A 19,105-nucleotide genomic window follows, 5' to 3' on the forward strand; every position below is an offset into this window, starting at 1 on the left:
GCAATATAATGTGACATGGGCATTACGGTGTGCGGTATATAATGTGACACGGGCATTACGGTGTGCAATATAATGTGACACGGACATTACGGTGTGCAATATAATGTGACATGGGCATTACGGTGTGCAATATAATGTGACATGGACATTACGGTGTGCAATATAATGTGACATGGACATTACGGTGTGCGTTATAATGTGACATGGACATTACGGTGTGCGGTATAATGTGACATGGACATTACGGTGTGCGGCATAATGTGATATGGGTATTACGGTGTGCAATATAATGTGACATGGGCATTACGGTGTGCAATATAATGTGACATGGGCATTACGGTGTGCAATATAATGTGACATGGGCATTACGGTGTGCGGTATATAATGTGACATGGGCATTACGGTGTGCAATATAATGTGACACGGACATTACGGTGTGCAATATAATGTGACATGGGCATTACGGTGTGCAATATAATGTGACATGGGCATTACGGTGTGCAATATAATGTGACATGGGCATTACGGTGTGCAATATAATGTGACATGGACATTACGGTGTGCGTTATAATGTGACATGGACATTACGGTGTGCGGTATAATGTGACATGGACATTACGGTGTGCGGCATAATGTGATATGGGTATTACGGTGTGCAATATAATGTGACATGGGCATTACGGTGTGCAATATAATGTGACATGGGCATTACGGTGTGCAATATAATGTGACATGGGCATTACGGTGTGCGGTATATAATGTGACATGGGCATGGGCATTACGGTGTGCAATATAATGTGACACGGACATTACGGTGTGCAATATAATGTGACATGGGCATTACGGTGTGCAATATAATGTGACATGGACATTACGGTGTGCAATATAATGTGACATGGGCATTACGGTGTGCAATATAATGTGATATGGGCATTACAGTGTGCAATATAATGTGACATGGGCATTACGGTGTGCGGTATAATGTGACATGGGCATTACGGTGTGCGGTATAATGTGACATGGGCATTACGGTGTGCAATATAATGTGACATGGGCATTACGTTGTGCAATATAATGTGACATGGGCATTACGGTGTGCAATATAATGTGACATGGGCATTACGGTGTGCGGTATAATGTGACATGGGCATTACGTTGTGCGGTATAATATGACATGGGCATTACGGTGTGCAGTATAATGTGACATGGGCATTACGGTGTGCAATATAATGTGACATGGACATTACGGTGTGCAGCATAATGTGATATGGGCATTACGGTGTGCAGTATAATGTGACATGGGCATTACGGTGTGCAATATAATGTGACATGGACATTACGGTGTGCGGTATAATGTGACATGGACATTACGGTGTGCGGTATAATGTGACATGGGCATGGGCATTACGGTGTGCAATATAATGTGACATGGACATTACGGTGTGCGGTATAATGTGACATGGGCATTACGGTGTGCAGTATAATGTGACATGGGCATTACGGTGTGCAATATAATGTGACATGGGCATTACGGTGTGCGGTATAATGTGACATGGGCATTATGGTGTGCGGTATAATGTGACATGGGCATTACGGTGTGCAATATAATGTGACATGGACATTACGGTGTGCAGCATAATGTGATATGGGCATTACGGTGTGCAATATAATGTGACGTGGGCATTACGGTGTGCAATATAATGTGACATGGGTATTACGGTGTGCAATATAATGTGACATGGGCATTATGGTGTGCGATTATAATGTGATATGGGCATTACGGTGTACAATATAATGTGACATGGGCATTACGGTGTGCAATATAATGTGACATGGGCATTACGGTGTGCAATATAATGTGACATGGACATTATGGTGTGCGATTATAATGTGACATGGGCATTATGGTGTGCGATTATAATGTGATATGGGCATTACAGTGTGCGGCATAATGTAATATGGGCATTAAAGTGTGCGGCATAATGTATGAGGGGCATTATGGTGTTATTGGTACTATTATGTGACCATGCCCCTTTTCCATGAAGCCAAATGAATTCTTGTTTTTTCAGTATAGGGGATACAAATTCCTTTTCTGGTGCAGGGCACCAAAATGTCTAGTTACGGCACTGGCGGGACTTGTTCCCATTTCGCAAAAGCTCCTGCCTCACCTGTCACTAACCTCACCGCACGTCACTGGTGGCGCTGAAGTGAACACGGCCGTCAACATTGGTAACCAGTAAAACTTTTACCAAAGAGAGATTGCGTCCCTGAAGGGATGCGTAGTCAAGGCCATATTAGCTATTCATTATAAAAGCTGCAGGCAGTGTTACTCCGCCAACATAATTTAGTGGAGAACCGTAAGAATTGACAAACCGAATTGTTTGTGGGAGAAAACGGGAGTACCTGGAGTAATCCCACGCAAGTACGGGGAGAATTACATAAACTCCACACAGTTAGGGTAATGGCGTTGTTTGAATGGATAACCATTACACAATTCGTACCGCACCGCCACAGCTGCATCCCCAAAACGCTACCCTGCTGGGGTGCAAGGCTACTAGAGGCCTGGAGGAATACTAAGTCAAATTATTCTCCAACTTCCATTGAGCAGGAATACCGAAGGTTATCCTGTGGAGAAATTACACTTCAGAGTCCACCGTTGGTGACGTTTGCCATAGTGCCCTGTCAGAGCATGAAATAACCCATGGCATTGTGGGGACTGAATCCTCATAGCCGTGCGCCTCGTCTGGATAGTGACGTTTGCCATAGTGCCCTGTCAGAGCATGAAATAACCCATGGCATTGTGGGGACTGAATCCTCATAGCCGTGCGCCTCGTCTGGATAGTGACGGGAGCGCTGCTGATTGAGCTATCGCTCTTTATTAGGTTTAAACAGAGCTGGACTATGGCCGACAGGGTTTGAAAGGTTTGCAGAGGTCTTTTACACTTTATAAGTGTCTGGACCAGAACTGTAATGGTGTGTACGCACAATGAAAAAATATATTTTGTCACAAGGGTGACGAAGGGAGAACAACAAGGTTTTTGGGGCAGACTTATGTAATGAAAAAGATTGGATATATTAAAATGTAACTTTTATTGGGTAACTATGCTAAAATATCAGTACGCGTAGCAACAAATAATTCTATCATACAAAATTAACAGAATAAATACAATTTTGTGGTAGCGAAAATAATTAGAATGAGTACACCATGTGAGACAGTCTGATCATATCCTTGAATAATTTTAGACAAATTTACAGATATGATTTTTTGCTCACACAGATGTATTTGACGCATGACATTAAACCCCCTCTAGGTATCATTAGTGTGGTGTGGTCCTGGTTCACAATTTGGAGTGTGAAAAGGAGGCAAGGAAAGTGGAGAGAAATGTATTGCTCCTTTGGGCCGAATGATGGCGTTACTGCTATCCAGTGTGTTACAGCTCCGGGTATTCCTCGTCGGTCACCCCTACGAGTACTAGCCCGGCCAATCACTGCTTAGCTTCTGAGTTCGGAATGAGAATCAGGCATGCCAGTGATGTATGCCATACATCCCATAAGCAGTAACATATGTCTGGGCTTAATCTGTATTATCTGATTATTATGTAGAGATCTCTCACTCCGTGTGCAATTGGGATACAAAATGTCTTTTTCCTAGCCAGAATTACCCCTCCCATTTGGCACCTGAGTGACACACCTCAGATTGAGCAGCTTACCAACAAATGTGTTGTAAAACTGAAAGTAGCTGGCTTAGGAGGCGGGGTAGAGGAGAGGAAGCTGGGCTGTCCTGAGGACAGTCTAGAAGTTTAACCTTTCTGGTGCTGGAATGGTTCGTAATGCTGCACAGGCGGAGAGGGACGGAGCACACATGTATCCACAGAAGGGAGGGCTGGATGACCCAGGCAGTACTGTGTGCGGAGCTGGTCCACATCGGTTAGAGGTAGGGACAGGCTAGCTTGGTTTCCCAATAAGAAGGATTCCCACTTTCCGCAAAGGGAGTTGTAAACAGTATAACTTTCTTACAGGTGCCAACCTTTATTTATTTATTTACTATCAACTATCTTGATTTTTTTCATTTCACTGTGGTCCAACACATAATTTACCTATCACTTTAATTATTAGCTCTCAAATCCATTCCATAAAAACTGTCCTGGAGATCTACCAACGTACGACATTTTCCAGATCATCTAGCAGGTGCCCAGGTGTAGTCATTACTGTCACATTGCCATATTCCTACTACAGATCACAAGTTGCCCAATGTACATGTACTGTTGGTAAATCTTGATGACAGGTTTGGCCACCCCTGGTGTAACCCATACAGTAGGCACAGATGGACAGATGGAGTTAGGCACTAGGGCCGAGCAGCGCGGGGACTGGGTGTCTCAGTAACGGAAGGGCTTTACCAGATATCAGAGGTACCCCAATAATTAGTGCAGCAATCCTCTGAACATGGAATAAAAGGAACTCTGGGTCTGGAGAGGGAGAGAGGTATATATTACCGGCAATGGCATGTATTCAATGCATGCTTCTCCCGTCAGCGAAATTCCCAGCTAGCCCGCCGGTCATTGTATTCAACGCCTCTGGGGCTCTCTGCCCCTGGCAGCGAAAATATCACAATACAGAGACTGGAGCTGCACAGGCGGATGGGGACAGGGCCGCTGCTGCGGAGAGGGACGGAGCACACATGTATCCACAGAAGGGAGGGCTGGATGACCCAGGCAGTACTGTGTGCTGAGCTGGTCCCGCTCCGTGCATATCTAATGAGCAAGAGCCAGTGCAGTGCATATTTAATAAGCGGGTCCCCGCCCCCCTGCACAAATAATGGGGAGAAAAAATAAAATTAGCAAGATCCTTCAAATAATAAAAAAAAAAAATGACGTGTAGACAACAAAAAAAGGATTAAAAACATTTATATTAGAAGTACAAATTTCAGCTCACCTAAAAAAGATGTCGAAAGCGGAACGGAGAACTTCGACAAAAAAAACAGTGAACACAGTTCTCCATTTTGGCATTGAATACACTTTCGGCAAAATATGCAAAAAACTCCACTACAACAGCAAATAGCAGCGACTATGAAACGATAAATTGGACGGCATTCGCTGTTCGCTTTCGGTGAACAGTGATCATTGAATACCGCGAATTTTATTTTTGGCGAAAAAAAACTTGCTGATTCACCAAAAGAAAAAGAAAAAAACGTCAATCCGGAGCATTGAATACTGCCCAATGTGTTACAGTCGGCATTGCCTAAATACCGGTCGGTAAACTATGAAATGATCATTATTACATACATGTCCTAGGCATTCTGTACTGGTCATTCTTCACAATGCCTGGTATTGTATGTAATGCCTAGGCAAAATGTTGAAGGAATCGCCAACATTTTCCTGCTGAAAGAGTCGAATTATACTCACCGATAATTCCTTTTTCTTCCTAGAGATCCCATGGCAGCCATAACACTGGGATGTTCCCTTCCCCCATAGAATTAGACAGGATAATTTTTCTCTAGGACCGCCCACCTTGGGGTATAATAGCCTCCTCCTCCTCCTCCTCCATGTCTTTTCATGTCTCCGAAATATGTCCTGGAGAAAAAAACATAACATAGGGAGGGGAAAACTAGTGGCTGCCATGGGATCTCTAGGAAGAAAAAGGAATTATCGGTGAGTATAATTCGACTCTTTCTTCTACGATCCCCATGGCAGCCATAACACTGGGACATACCCAAGTAAACACACGGGAGGGCTAAAATACTGCATGAAATTTTTTTATATATATATCTATATTCATTCACCCATAAGGGCTTCTTGCATTACATGCGTCCCAAAGTGGGCAGTAGAAACGTTAAGTGAATAATGGTTTGAGAAAGTATGGATAGATGACCATGTTGCTGCCTTACAGATCTCAGCTGTTGACGCCTTCGCCTTATTCGCCCATGAGGTAGACACTGCCCGGGTAGAGTGTGCCTGCACAATGGAAGGTGGTGCTTTGCCCTCTTTCTTATAAGCGAATAGGATGGTCTCTCTTATCCAACGGGATATGGTCTGCTTCACAGGCGCTTTGCCCTTCTTAATTCCTTCCGGAATCACAAACAGGTGCTTAGTTAACCTGAACGCCTTCGTTCTTTCCAGATACAACGTTATCCCTCTCACCAGGTCTAACGTGTGCCAGGCCTCTTCCTCTCTATCTTTAGGCTGAGGATAGAAATCAGGTAAGGTTATCTCCTGGTTCAGGTGAAAGGCTGATACCACCTTGGGAATGAAATCTGGATGTGTCCGTAAGACTACCCTATCAGGGAATATTATGAGATATGGTTCCTCCATCCACAGTGCCTGAAGCTCACTGACTCGTCGAGCTGAAGTCACAGCTACTAGAAATACCACTTTCCATGTTAGGTATTTTAGTGGGCAATCTTCCAGTGGTTCAAAGGGATCCTTTGTCAACACCGTCAGGAGCAGGTTTAGGTCCCAGGGGGCCACAATCGATTTAATCGGCGGTCTGATCCTCTTCATCGCCCTGCCAAACCTCTTAACAATTCTCTCCTCTGCTAGAGGCCTGTCCAATAATACACTTAGTGCAGATATCTGTGCCTTAATTGTTGCTGTGGCCAACCCCATCTGGAAACCCTCAAACAGGAATTGTAATACTCGATCAGTCGGAATGTCCATAAAGTCATCTTTGAACTGTCCCCAACTGATAAACTTATACCAGGTTTTATAGTAAGCCTCCGAAGAAACTTTCTTCCTGGCTCTCAGCATCATCTCAGTCACTTGGGCTGACAAGTTGTGCCTCTTTAGGATCTGCCGCTCAATTTCCATGCCTCTAGTTGTAAACTCGCTGGCTCTGGATGCAGCATTGGCCCTTGATGTAGGAGGTCCGGCCTGCTTGGTAGCTGCCACGGTCCTTGTATCGCCATTCTTAGTACATTCGAAAACCAGGCCCTTCTTGGCCAATGTGGCAGAATTATCAGTACTAGTACTTGGTCCTCCCTGATCTTTTTTAGTACTTTGGTTATCATAGGGAATGGAGGGAACAGGTATCCTAGTTTGAACGCCCACTTGGTCGAGAAAGTGTCTAACGTCTTCGCCTGTGGATGATAATACTTTGCGTAGAATTCGTTTACCTTCCTGTTCGAATAGGTGGCCATCAGGTCCACTTCTGGCGTTCCAAAAATCCTTGTTATCTGTAGAAACACCTCGCCGTTCAACTCCCATTCCCCTGGCAACACAGTCTTGCGACTTAGGTAGTCTGCTATGACATTTTTCTTGCCTGGAATATAAGTTGCAGAGATTGACTTTAGGTTCTTCTCCGACCACTTCATAATTTCTTCCGACATCCTCATCAGTTTCAGACTCCTGGTCCCGCCTTGATGGTTTATGTGTGCGACTACCGTCACATTGTCGGACATCACTCTTAGATGTGTGCCCCGAATCTTGGATCTTAATAGGCACATAGCTTCCCAGACTGCCTGCAATTCTCTGAGATTGGAAGAGTTCTTTGCTTCTTCCCTGGACCACGTTCCTTGAACCGACATCTTCCCGAGATGACCTCCCCATCCCACTAAACTGGCGTCCGTCGTAAGGACCAGGAACTGTGGGTTTTCTAAACTTGAGGTCTTGTTTTCCAAGTCCTGGATCCACCATCTCAGAGATTGTTTCACATGGCTTGGTAACCCTATCATGTGCTGGTCTTTTAGGCCTTTTTTCAGCAAAGGCAGAAGGAACCACTGAAGCGGTCTTGAATTCCACTGAGCCCACGGAATCACTTTTATACAGGAAACCATCATTCCGAGTAACTGTACCCCTTTTATTAGGGGAATTTTCTTTCCTTGCAGGCTTTCCAGGATTAACTTCTTCATTCTCCTGCACCTCTCGAGTGATAGGGCTACAGAATAATTTCTGGTATCTATCCTTACCCCCAAAAAAAGAATATTTCTGGTCGGTATCAATTGACTTTTGTCTTTGTTTATCACCCATCCGTGACTTTGCAGGGTTTCCGTGACCAGATTCAGACTTTGCTTCAGTCCTTCCACTGAGCTCCCAGCTATCAATAAGTCGTCCAAGTATGGCCAGATCTGGACCTTCTGCTTCCTCATCTCCGCTACCAGTGTAATCAGAACTTTGGTGAAGACTCTCGGGGATGTTCTTAACCCGAACGGGAGGCACGTGAACTGGAGATGTTGACCGGCCACATAGAACCTTAGAAATCTTCTGTGTTCCAGGCAAATTGGAATATGGTAATAAGCGTCTTTGAGATCGATTGACACTAAGTATTCGTCTCGCCTTATGCCCGTCACTATGGATGATAGGCTCTCCATGCGAAATTTTATTCTTTTGATAAAACAATTTAGATCCCTGAGATCCAGGATCGTCCTGAATCCTCCACTGTTCTTTTCCACCAGGAATAGGCTGGAGTAGAATCCTTTCTTGTGGTAAATCTGGGGTACTAACTCGATCGCTCCCTGCTCCAGTAGTTGACTTATCTTGGAGCATAAAGCTGACCTTTTTCCTTTTTCTGTAGGTACCCTGGATGTCAGGAATCTGTTCTGTTGTGGAATTTCCGTAAATTCGATCCGATAACCCTGCTGGATTATCCTTAGCACCCATCTGTCGGATATGGTATTCTCCCATTGGCTTCTGAACTGGAGGAGTCTGGCTCCTATCAATGTCTCCTGGACATAGTCATGACCTTCCTCTGTCAGGCTGAAAGCGCCCGCGAAAGGACTGCCGAAAAGCTTGTCGTGAAGTATTTGCTCCACCTCTCCTATAGTAGGGCCTACCAGGCCTATAACTTCTAGAATCCCTATAGGATTGCTTGTTTGTGCTCGGATACGGAAAGCGACTCTTTCTGTCCTGCGGGAGGCGTACAGATTTCCCTCCAGACAATCTCTGTATCATTGTGTCCAGGTTCGAGCCGAAGAGAAATTTTCCCTCAAACTGCAGGGTAGTCAGCTTGTTCTTGGAATTCGCGTCAGCGCTCCAGGGTTTTAGCCATAGGGCTCTCCTCGCTGTTACCCCTGCCGCCATAGTCTTCGCCGCAAAGGCCACTGAATCTAGGGAGGCCTCACACAGGTAATCTATGGATTTCTGCATCACTTCCAAACTTTTTAATACATAATGTTTAGAGATTCTTTCTTCTATGTCTGTCTGTAGGTTAGCTGCCCACAGTCTCAGGGCCCTGGACACTGATGCGACTGCTACCGTAGCCTTAAGGGACCCCGCTGAGGCCGTATGAACCTTTCTTAATCCATTCTCAATCTTTCTATCCATTGAGTCCTTAAATGCTGCTGCGTCCTCTACCGGGATAGTAGACTTGGAGGTCAGCTCTGCTACAGCAGCATCTACCTTAGGGATGGAGCACCATCCCAGGAACTCGTCATCTTTATATGGGTACATTTTTTCAATACGATTCCCCAGAGTCAGTTTTTTATCCATATTTGTCCATTCCTTGGAAATGGTTTCCCTGACCATTTTGTGAACCGGGAAAGTTCTTCCCTTCTTCTCCCTATCCTCGAATAAGGGGTTCTTTGCCTCCGACGTGCTTGGCTCTTCTTTATAACCCTCCTGGCTAAACTCTGCCTGGGTTCTGGATCTTTTCTGAGTCTGTGACTGCACAAACTCCTGTTTTGACACAAAGGATTCTTTCATCCAGTCCATGAGTTCTCTAAGAACATCTGATTTCTTTTCTTTCTTCTCCAATCTGTCCTGTCTTGCCTCACATTCTCCACATAGAGATTTCTTTTGGGCAGATGCAAAGGATTTATCGCATGACATGCAATTTGTCTGTATAAATTTCTTTTTGGCTGTCCTCTTTTTAGGAATAGCAGGTACATCCTCATCCTGTTCTATAGGCACACTACAAAGAAGAAAACACTAAGTACTATTCTGTAGTAATGCTACAAATAAAACAACTAATGCCCAGAAAACCCAAGGGCTTACCTCTGAGGGGCATTATCCGGCTTATGGGGAGAAGGCTCATCCATTGCGCACAGCGGTCAGACAGCCAGGCACTGAGATCCAGTGTAAAGCACGCTTGTCATTTGCGTCTTTAAAAATGGCGCCTTAACCCTCCGTTCCCTGGATCACCTTTGTTCAGGATGGCCGAGCGGAACCAATATGCTTCCCCTTGTTTCCTTGGGGAAGCATTTATCGCCCGTCCCCCGGCGTCTCAGGCGGAAGTGACGCACGCGCACACTTCCGCCCCGTCTGCCTGATATCTCTGGAGCGTGCAGACGCGGCTTTAGCCGGTCTGCATCTACTCCACGTGGAGCGCGCATCCAGCCCTGCCGCCTGCTGCACCATCACAGCCACAGGTACCTATGCTCCACGTGGGACTTTACCATTATTCACCAACGCTGATCCTAGCGCTGTATTGTACTATCCATTGCGCGATGTATCAGGCAGGAATACTGTACTAACATAGCTACAGCTAGTTAGACACTTCTTCTCCCCGGGTAGCCACCCTTTCAGCTCCATGCTGCGTGAGGTAACCCTGCTTAAAACAAACATAACAGCCTACTCTGTCCTAACTCTAACGGAGACAGGAAAAAAGACATGGAGGAGGAGGAGGAGGAGGCTATTATACCCCAAGGTGGGCGGTCCTAGAGAAAAATTATCCTGTCTAATTCTATGGGGGAAGGGAACATCCCAGTGTTATGGCTGCCATGGGGATCGTAGAAGAAAACTAGTAGCACTGATGTGAGGGCCCTGGGATCACATATGCAGCTACTTTACCCCATCTCCCGTCTCTGCTTTGAGAATGCCAGAGTTTATAGCTGGGCACGGTGCCCCGGGGTTGCACGGGTTCTGGGATCACACAGTAAGCACACCTAATAAACATGTAAACCATAACCACACTATGTACATATATACAGTGAGCATTAATATCCATATGTGACTAGAACCACATGAAGAAAAAGCCGCTGCCCCAGCCAGTCACTAGTCACCTCTGGGCGCCTAGGACGACTCTTAGATGCGCTATCTCCTACTGGGCCCTCTCCGCAGAGTCAGGCACACCCCAGACTGACAGCACTTCCCTTCACTCCACACCCCTCAGGCCCTCGCGCTGGACCTCTCATGTTGGTGCCAGTCAGGAGACATCTCTGCATGGTTGGTTGGATTCCAAACCTAGTGTCTCCGGGAAGCCTAGGACCCCCTGTGATTTCGGAATGTCTCCGGGAAGCCTAGGATCCCCTGTGAGTCCAGAAAGACAAGTATAGTGCATATCTCACCGTATGTACCCACTATTAGTGCGACGGCCAAAAATTATGTTAAAAAGGGGGTGTCCACATGGGGATATAAAATGAGTCACTGTTAACTCCAGGTATGGTATGATTCACCGACAGTCGGGATCCCGACAGTCATTATGCCGACTGCCTGGTCTCAGACAGCGTGGCCAGCGCAACAAAGCCCCTTGTGGGCACGGTGGCGAGCTACGCTACGCTTGCCACCTGTTCTATTCTCCCTCTATGGGGGTCGTGCACCCCCAAGAGGGAAAATAGCCGACGGCCGGCCGTAGAGGAAGGGAGAGGCGGGGGGATTAGCCTAGTACTTACCTGGTGGGCACACACTGGACAACAAGATATTACACCCATTCAATAAACAGTACACGTCAGGCTCAAGGTGCGTATTTCTGTATCACACTGTACAGTGGTAGGTGGCCATCGGCTCTCTGATCCTCCCAGTGGCTACAATACTGTACATCCCTATGTGCTCAGGTTACAGGCCGCAGTGCTCTGTATCTCACTGTACAGTGGTAGGTGGCCATAGGCTATCCTCCCAGTGGCTACAATACTGTACATCTCTATGTGCACAGGTTACTGGCCGCAGTGCTCTGTATCTCACTGTACAGTGGTAGGTGGCCATCAGCTATCCTCCCAGTGGCTACAATACTGTACATCCCTATGTGCACAGGTTACTGGCCGCAGTGCTCTGTATCTCACTGTACAGTGGTAGGTGGCCATAGGCTATCCTCCCAGTGGCTACAATACAGTGCATCCCTATGTGCACAGGTTACTGGATGCAGTGCTCTGTATCTCACTGTACAGTGGTAGGTGGCCATAGGCTATCCTCTCAGTGGCTACAATACTGTACATCCCTATGTGCACAGGTTACTGGCCGCAGTGCTCTGTATCTCACCGTACAGTGGTAGGTGGCCATAGGCTATCCTCCCAGTGGCTACAATACTGTGCATCACTATGTGCACAGGTTACTGGCCGCAGTGCTCTGTATCTCACTGTACAGTGTAGGTGGCCATAGGCTATCCTCCCAGTGGCTACAATACTGTGCATCCCTATGTGCACAGGTTACTGGCCGCAGTGCTCTGTATCTCACTGTACAGTGGTAGGTGGCCATAGGCTATCCTCTCAGTGGCTACAATACTGTACATCCCTATGTGCACAGGTTACTGGCCGCAGTGCTCTGTATCTCACTGTACAGTGGTAGGTGGCCATAGGCTATCCTCTCAGTGGCTACAATACTGTACATCCCTATGTGCACAGGATACTGGCCGCAGTGCTCTGTATCTCACCGTACAGTGGTAGGTGGCCATAGGCTATCCTCCCAGTGGCTACAATACTGTGCATCCCTATGTGCACAGGTTACTGGACGCAGTGCTCTGTATCTCACTGTACAGTGGTAGGTGGCCATAGGCTATCCTCCCAGTGGCTACAATACTGTACATCCCTATGTGCACAGGTTACTGGACGCAGTGCTCTGTATCTCACTGTACAGTGGTAGGTGGCCATAGGCTATCCTCCCAGTGGCTACAATACTGTACATCCCTATGTGCACAGGTTACTGGCCGCAGTGCTCTGTATCTCACCGTACAGTGGTAGGTGGCCATAGGCTATCCTCCCAGTGGCTACAATACTGTACATCCCTATGTGCACAGGTTACTGGCCGCAGTGCTCTGTATCTCACTGTACAGTGGTAGGTGGCCATAGGCTATCCTCCCAGTAGCTACAATACTGTACATCCCTATGTGCACAGGTTACTGGCCGCAGTGCTCTGTATCTCACCGTACAGTGGTAGGTGGCCATAGGCTATCCTCCCAGTGGCTACAATACTGTGCATCCCTATGTGCACAGGTTACTGGCCGCAGTGCTCTGTATCTCACTGTACAGTGGTAGGTGGCCATAGGCTATCCTCTCAGTGGCTACAATACTGTACATCCCTATGTGCACAGGTTACTGGCCGCAGTGCTCTGTATCTCACTGTACAGTGGTAGGTGGCCATAGGCTATCCTCCCAGTGGCTACAATACTGTACATCCCTATGTGCACAGGTTACTGGCCGCAGTGCTCTGTATCTCACTGTACAGTGGTAGGTGGCCATAGGCTATCCTCCCAGTGGCTACAATACTGTACATCCCTATGTGCACAGGTTACTGGCTGCAGTGCTCTGTATCTCACTGTACAGTGGTAGGTGGCCATAGGCTATCCTCCCAGTGGCTACAATACTGTACATCCCTATGTGCACAGGTTACTGGCTGCAGTGCTCTGTATCTCACTGTACAGTGTAGGTGGCCATAGGCTATCCTCCCAGTGGCTACAATACTGTACATCCCTATGTGCACAGGTTACTGGCTGCAGTGCTCTGTATCTCACTGTACAGTGGTAGGTGGCCATAGGCTATCCTCCCAGTGGCTACAATACTGTACATCCCTATGTGCACAGGTTACTGGCCGCAGTGCTCTGTATCTCACTGTACAGTGGTAGGTGGCCATCAGCTATCCTCCCAGTGGCTACAATACTGTACATCCCTATGTGCACAGGTTACTGGCCGCAGTGCTCTGTATCTCACTGTACAGTGGTAGGTGGCCATAGGCTATCCTCCTAGTGGCTACAATACTGTACATCCCTATGTGCACAGGTTACTGGCCGCAGTGCTCTGTATCTCACTGTACAGTGGTAGGTGGCCATAGGCTATCCTCCCAGTGGCTACAATACTGTACATCCCTATGTGCACAGGTTACTGGCCGCAGTGCTCTGTATCTCACTGTACAGTGGTAGGTGGCCATAGGCTATCCTCCTAGTGGCTACAATACTGTACATCCCTATGTGCACAGGTTACTGGCCGCAGTGCTCTGTATCTCACTGTACAGTGGTAGGTGGCCATAGGCTATCCTCCCAGTGGCTACAATACTGTACATCCCTATGTGCACAGGTTACTGGCCGCAGTGCTCTGTATCTCACTGTACAGTGGTAAGTGGCCATCAGCTATCCTCCCAGTGGCTACAATACTGTACATCCCTATGTGCACAGGTTACTGGCTGCAGTGCTCTGTATCTCACTGTACAGTGTAGGTGGCCATAGGCTATCCTCCCAGTGGCTACAATACTGTACATCCCTATGTGCACAGGTTACTGGCTGCAGTGCTCTATATCTCACTGTACAGTGGTAGGTGGCCATAGGCTATCCTCCCAGTGGCTACAATACTGTACATCCCTATGTGCACAGGTTACTGGCCGCAGTGCTCTGTATCTCACTGTACAGTGGTAGGTGGCCATCAGCTATCCTCCCAGTGGCTACAATACTGTACATCCCTATGTGCACAGGTTACTGGCCGCAGTGCTCTGTATCTCACTGTACAGTGGTAGGTGGCCATAGGCTATCCTCCTAGTGGCTACAATACTGTACATCCCTATGTGCACAGGTTACTGGCCGCAGTGCTCTGTATCTCACTGTACAGTGGTAGGTGGCCATAGGCTATCCTCCCAGTGGCTACAATACTGTACATCCCTATGCGCACAGGTTACTGGCCGCAGTGCTCTGTATCTCACTGTACAGTGGTAGGTGGCCATAGGCTATCCTCCTAGTGGCTACAATACTGTACATCCCTATGTGCACAGGTTACTGGCCGCAGTGCTCTGTATCTCACTGTACAGTGGTAGGTGGCCATAGGCTATCCTCCCAGTGGCTACAATACTGTACATCCCTATGTGCACAGGTTACTGGCCGCAGTGCTCTGTATCTCACTGTACAGTGGTAGGTGGCCATCAGCTATCCTCCCAGTGGCTACAATACTGTACATCCCTATGTGCACAGGTTACTGGCTGCAGTGCTCTGTATCTCACTGTACAGTGTAGGTGGCCATAGGCTATCCTCCCAGTGGCTACAATACTGTACATCCCTATGTGCACAGGTTACTGGCTGCAGTGCTCTGTATCTCACTGTACAGTGGTAGGTGGCCATAGGCTATCCTCCCAGTGGCTACAATACTGTACATCCCTATGTGCACAGGTTACTGGCCGCAGTGCTCTGTATCTCACTGTACAGTGGTAGGTGGCCATCAGCTATCCTCCCAGTGGCTACAATACTGTACATCCCTATGTGCACAGGTTACTGGCCGCAGTGCTCTGTATCTCACTGTACAGTGGTAGGTGGCCATAGGCTATCCTCCTAGTGGCTACAATACTGTACATCCCTATGTGCACAGGTTACTGGCCGCAGTGCTCTGTATCTCACTGTACAGTGGTAGGTGGCCATCAGCTATCCTCCCAGTGGCTACAATACTGTACATCCCTATGTGCACAGGTTACTGGCCGCAGTGCTCTGTATCTCACTGTACAGTGGTAGGTGGCCATAGGCTATCCTCCTAGTGGCTACAATACTGTACATCCCTATGTGCACAGGTTACTGGCTGCAGTGCTCTGTATCTCACTGTACAGTGTAGGTGGCCATAGGCTATCCTCCCAGTGGCTACAATACTGTACATCCCTATGTGCACAGGTTACTGGCTGCAGTGCTCTGTATCTCACTGTACAGTGGTAGGTGGCCATAGGCTATCCTCCCAGTGGCTACAATACTGTACATCCCTATGTGCACAGGTTACTGGCCGCAGTGCTCTGTATCTCACTGTACAGTGGTAGGTGGCCATCAGCTATCCTCCCAGTGGCTACAATACTGTACATCCCTATGTGCACAGGTTACTGGCCGCAGTGCTCTGTATCTCACTGTACAGTGGTAGGTGGCCATAGGCTATCCTCCTAGTGGCTACAATACTGTACATCCCTATCTGCACAGGTTACTGGCCGCAGTGCTCTGTATCTCACTGTACAGTGGTAGGTGGCCATCAGCTATCCTCCCAGTGGCTACAATACTGTACATCCCTATGTGCACAGGTTACTGGCCGCAGTGCTCTGTATCTCACTGTACAGTGGTAGGTGGCCATAGGCTATCCTCCTAGTGGCTACAATACTGTACATCCCTATGTGCACAGGTTACTGGCTGCAGTGCTCTGTATCTCACTGTACAGTGTAGGTGGCCATAGGCTATCCTCCCAGTGGCTACAATACTGTACATCCCTATGTGCACAGGTTACTGGCTGCAGTGCTCTGTATCTCACTGTACAGTGGTAGGTGGCCATAGGCTATCCTCCCAGTGGCTACAATACTGTACATCCCTATGTGCACAGGTTACTGGCCGCAGTGCTCTGTATCTCACTGTACAGTGGTAGGTGGCCATCAGCTATCCTCCCAGTGGCTACAATACTGTACATCCCTATGTGCACAGGTTACTGGCCGCAGTGCTCTGTATCTCACTGTACAGTGGTAGGTGGCCATAGGCTATCCTCCTAGTGGCTACAATACTGTACATCCCTATCTGCACAGGTTACTGGCCGCAGTGCTCTGTATCTCACTGTACAGTGGTAGGTGGCCATCAGCTATCCTCCCAGTGGCTACAATACTGTACATCCCTATGTGCACAGGTTACTGGCCGCAGTGCTCTGTATCTCACTGTACAGTGGTAGCCGCCATCTGCTCTATAAGTGACTACAATTTCCATGCTACGCACACAAGTTCCTGCCGCAGTGACCCCTAGAACCACTCACTGTATATTACCTTATTGATGTCGTTCCGTGCAGAGTTAAGTACGGTGTGTCCTATCATCACTTCGGTAAACACATTGGACTCTGCCACCCACCAGCGTAAAGCGTCCGCTCCATAGGCCGGCTCGGTCTCCTTATCCTGTCAGACACAAGCAGCAGGCTATAAACTCACATCACTACCAGCATGTTATAGACATTGATTGTGCTCTGCAGAGTCTTCAACCTCAGTCTGCAGTTCTAATTACGGGTGTGGACCAGTTGGTCACCAGCAAGTTGTTAGACAGTCATCAGGTCGACATGCATTTAGGTCGACATGCCTCTAGGTCGACAGGGTCATAAGGTCAACATCGGTTAGGTCGACAGTCAAAAGGTCGACATTGGTTTTTCACTGTTTTTTTTACCCGAATGTCGACACCATCGACATGGACACAGATTAAAGTGCACCGCGTCCCCTCGCATGGCTCGCTGCACTCGGCACACTATTTTATTCTCCCACCACGCCCCCTAGTGGATGGTAGGGCATGAAATACTGCCTGCCGGCACATGTCGGCTCATAAAACTGTGAAAAACCCCATGTCAACCTTTTCACTGTCGACCTAATGACCCTGTCGACCTAGACTCATGTCAACCTAAATGGTGTCGACCTAATGACTGTCCAACAACTTGCAGGTGACCCAATGACCGTATCCCATTACAATATATTAGAATTAGATTATCTGTAATGTGTCATATGTCGGAGCCCATCTCTTATATATTTAGCCAGATCTGTCACTCATCCCCTGTGTATATAACGTTCCCACCCAGCGGGATACACAAACCCGCCCCCCTAGGGAAAAGACCAGTGTTCTATGTGTATAACGTTCCCGCCCAGCGTTATACACAAAGCCAGCCCCCCCCCTCCCCCCCTAAGGAAAAGACCAGTGTTCTACTCACCCCACCCCCTTGACATCACCTCCCCCCCGCCCAGCCAGGGCTACAGTACACGCCCTGGCGCCGTGAAACTACACAAGTACCAAATGTACTTATCAACTTGTTTGCAAAAAAGGATGGTTGGGAGGGTTACGCCAAGCATCGCTGGCCAGGACTTAATGGCATTGTTTTGAGTGGCAGTTAGTGCACCTCCTCTATTAAATGTAAAATGTAGGCTCCAGTTCCCTGGCGGATGTGATTTGCTGACTGTAGTTGTGCATATTATTTGTCTGATCTCCTTTGATAACCCACCCCCTGAGCAAGGTCCCCACGGGGGAATGAAACATTGGGAGGGACAGAACCCATAGTAATTCTTTGTTGTTATAAAGAATACTTATTGTACTTATTGTATTTCCTATATTTCATAAGTGGAGTGCTAGGTATTTCCTGTTATACATAATTATATATATATATATATATATATATATATATATATATATATATATATATATATATATATATATATATATATATATATACTGCACAAACAGAACATGCGGCACTCGGAGACTGTAGCTTGGTGAAGTCAAGTGGAAAAATTGAATGCCAGATCTACGTTTCGGGGTCGAATCACCCCTTCATCACCCCGAAACGTAGATCTGGCATTAAATTTTTCCACTTGACTTCACCAAGCTACAGTCTTCGAGTGCCGCATGTTCTGTTTGTGCAGTATACCACGCTCCTGAGGGAGCGATCAAGAGGGCACCGGAGCAAGGAAGTCCCTGGGGACACACAGAGTGCCGGAGTATTGTCTTCATACAGTATATATATATATATATATATATATATATATATATATATATATATATATATATATATATATATATATATATATATATACACACACACACACACACACACATATATACAATGCAGGGTTTCTCCTCCTCAAAGAAAAGTGGAAACAGCACGTCACTGCAGCAGAAGTGAACAAATCTTTATTAGAGCCTCAACGGCTCGTTTCGGGGCATCAGCCCCTTTATCAAGAGGCAAACAAGACAGTTTACAGGCAACAGGATGACACAGCATCACAGACGGATTTACCTTTTAAATGCTCAAAAAACAGGCGCCAAATCATTAGGCTTCACGTGGATTTCAGCACAGCTGCGGTAAGACAGGCACCAGCTGGCTCTAATAAAGATTTGTTCACTTCTGCTGCAGTGACGTGCCGTTTCCACTTTTCTTTGAGGAGGAGAAACCCTGCATTGTATTTATACTGGCAAAGGCACGCAGCCCTACTTCGCGATCTTGAGGAGAGTGCTGGTCCGTCCACCTGTTTATATATTTATATATATATATATATATTATGCATTTGTGGTGTGG

General features: G+C 47.2%; 1 protein-coding gene across 1 annotated transcript in view; it reads right to left on the minus strand.

Annotated features, from left to right (window-relative positions):
• IARS2 (isoleucyl-tRNA synthetase 2, mitochondrial) overlaps window positions 1–19,105 on the minus strand; it is a 152,241-nt gene that overhangs the window by 57,911 nt on the left and 75,225 nt on the right. Inside the window, exon 17 of the mRNA XM_083175133.1 lies at window positions 16,827–16,952. Coding sequence (XP_083031259.1) covers window positions 16,827–16,952 — 126 coding nt within the window. The remainder of the gene's footprint in view (window positions 1–16,826; window positions 16,953–19,105) is intronic.

The sequence above is a fragment of the Crinia signifera genome, chromosome 3 (genome assembly GCF_055691185.1).
Source record: "Crinia signifera chromosome 3, ASM5569118v1, whole genome shotgun sequence".
Lineage (NCBI taxonomy): Eukaryota > Metazoa > Chordata > Amphibia > Anura > Myobatrachidae > Crinia > Crinia signifera.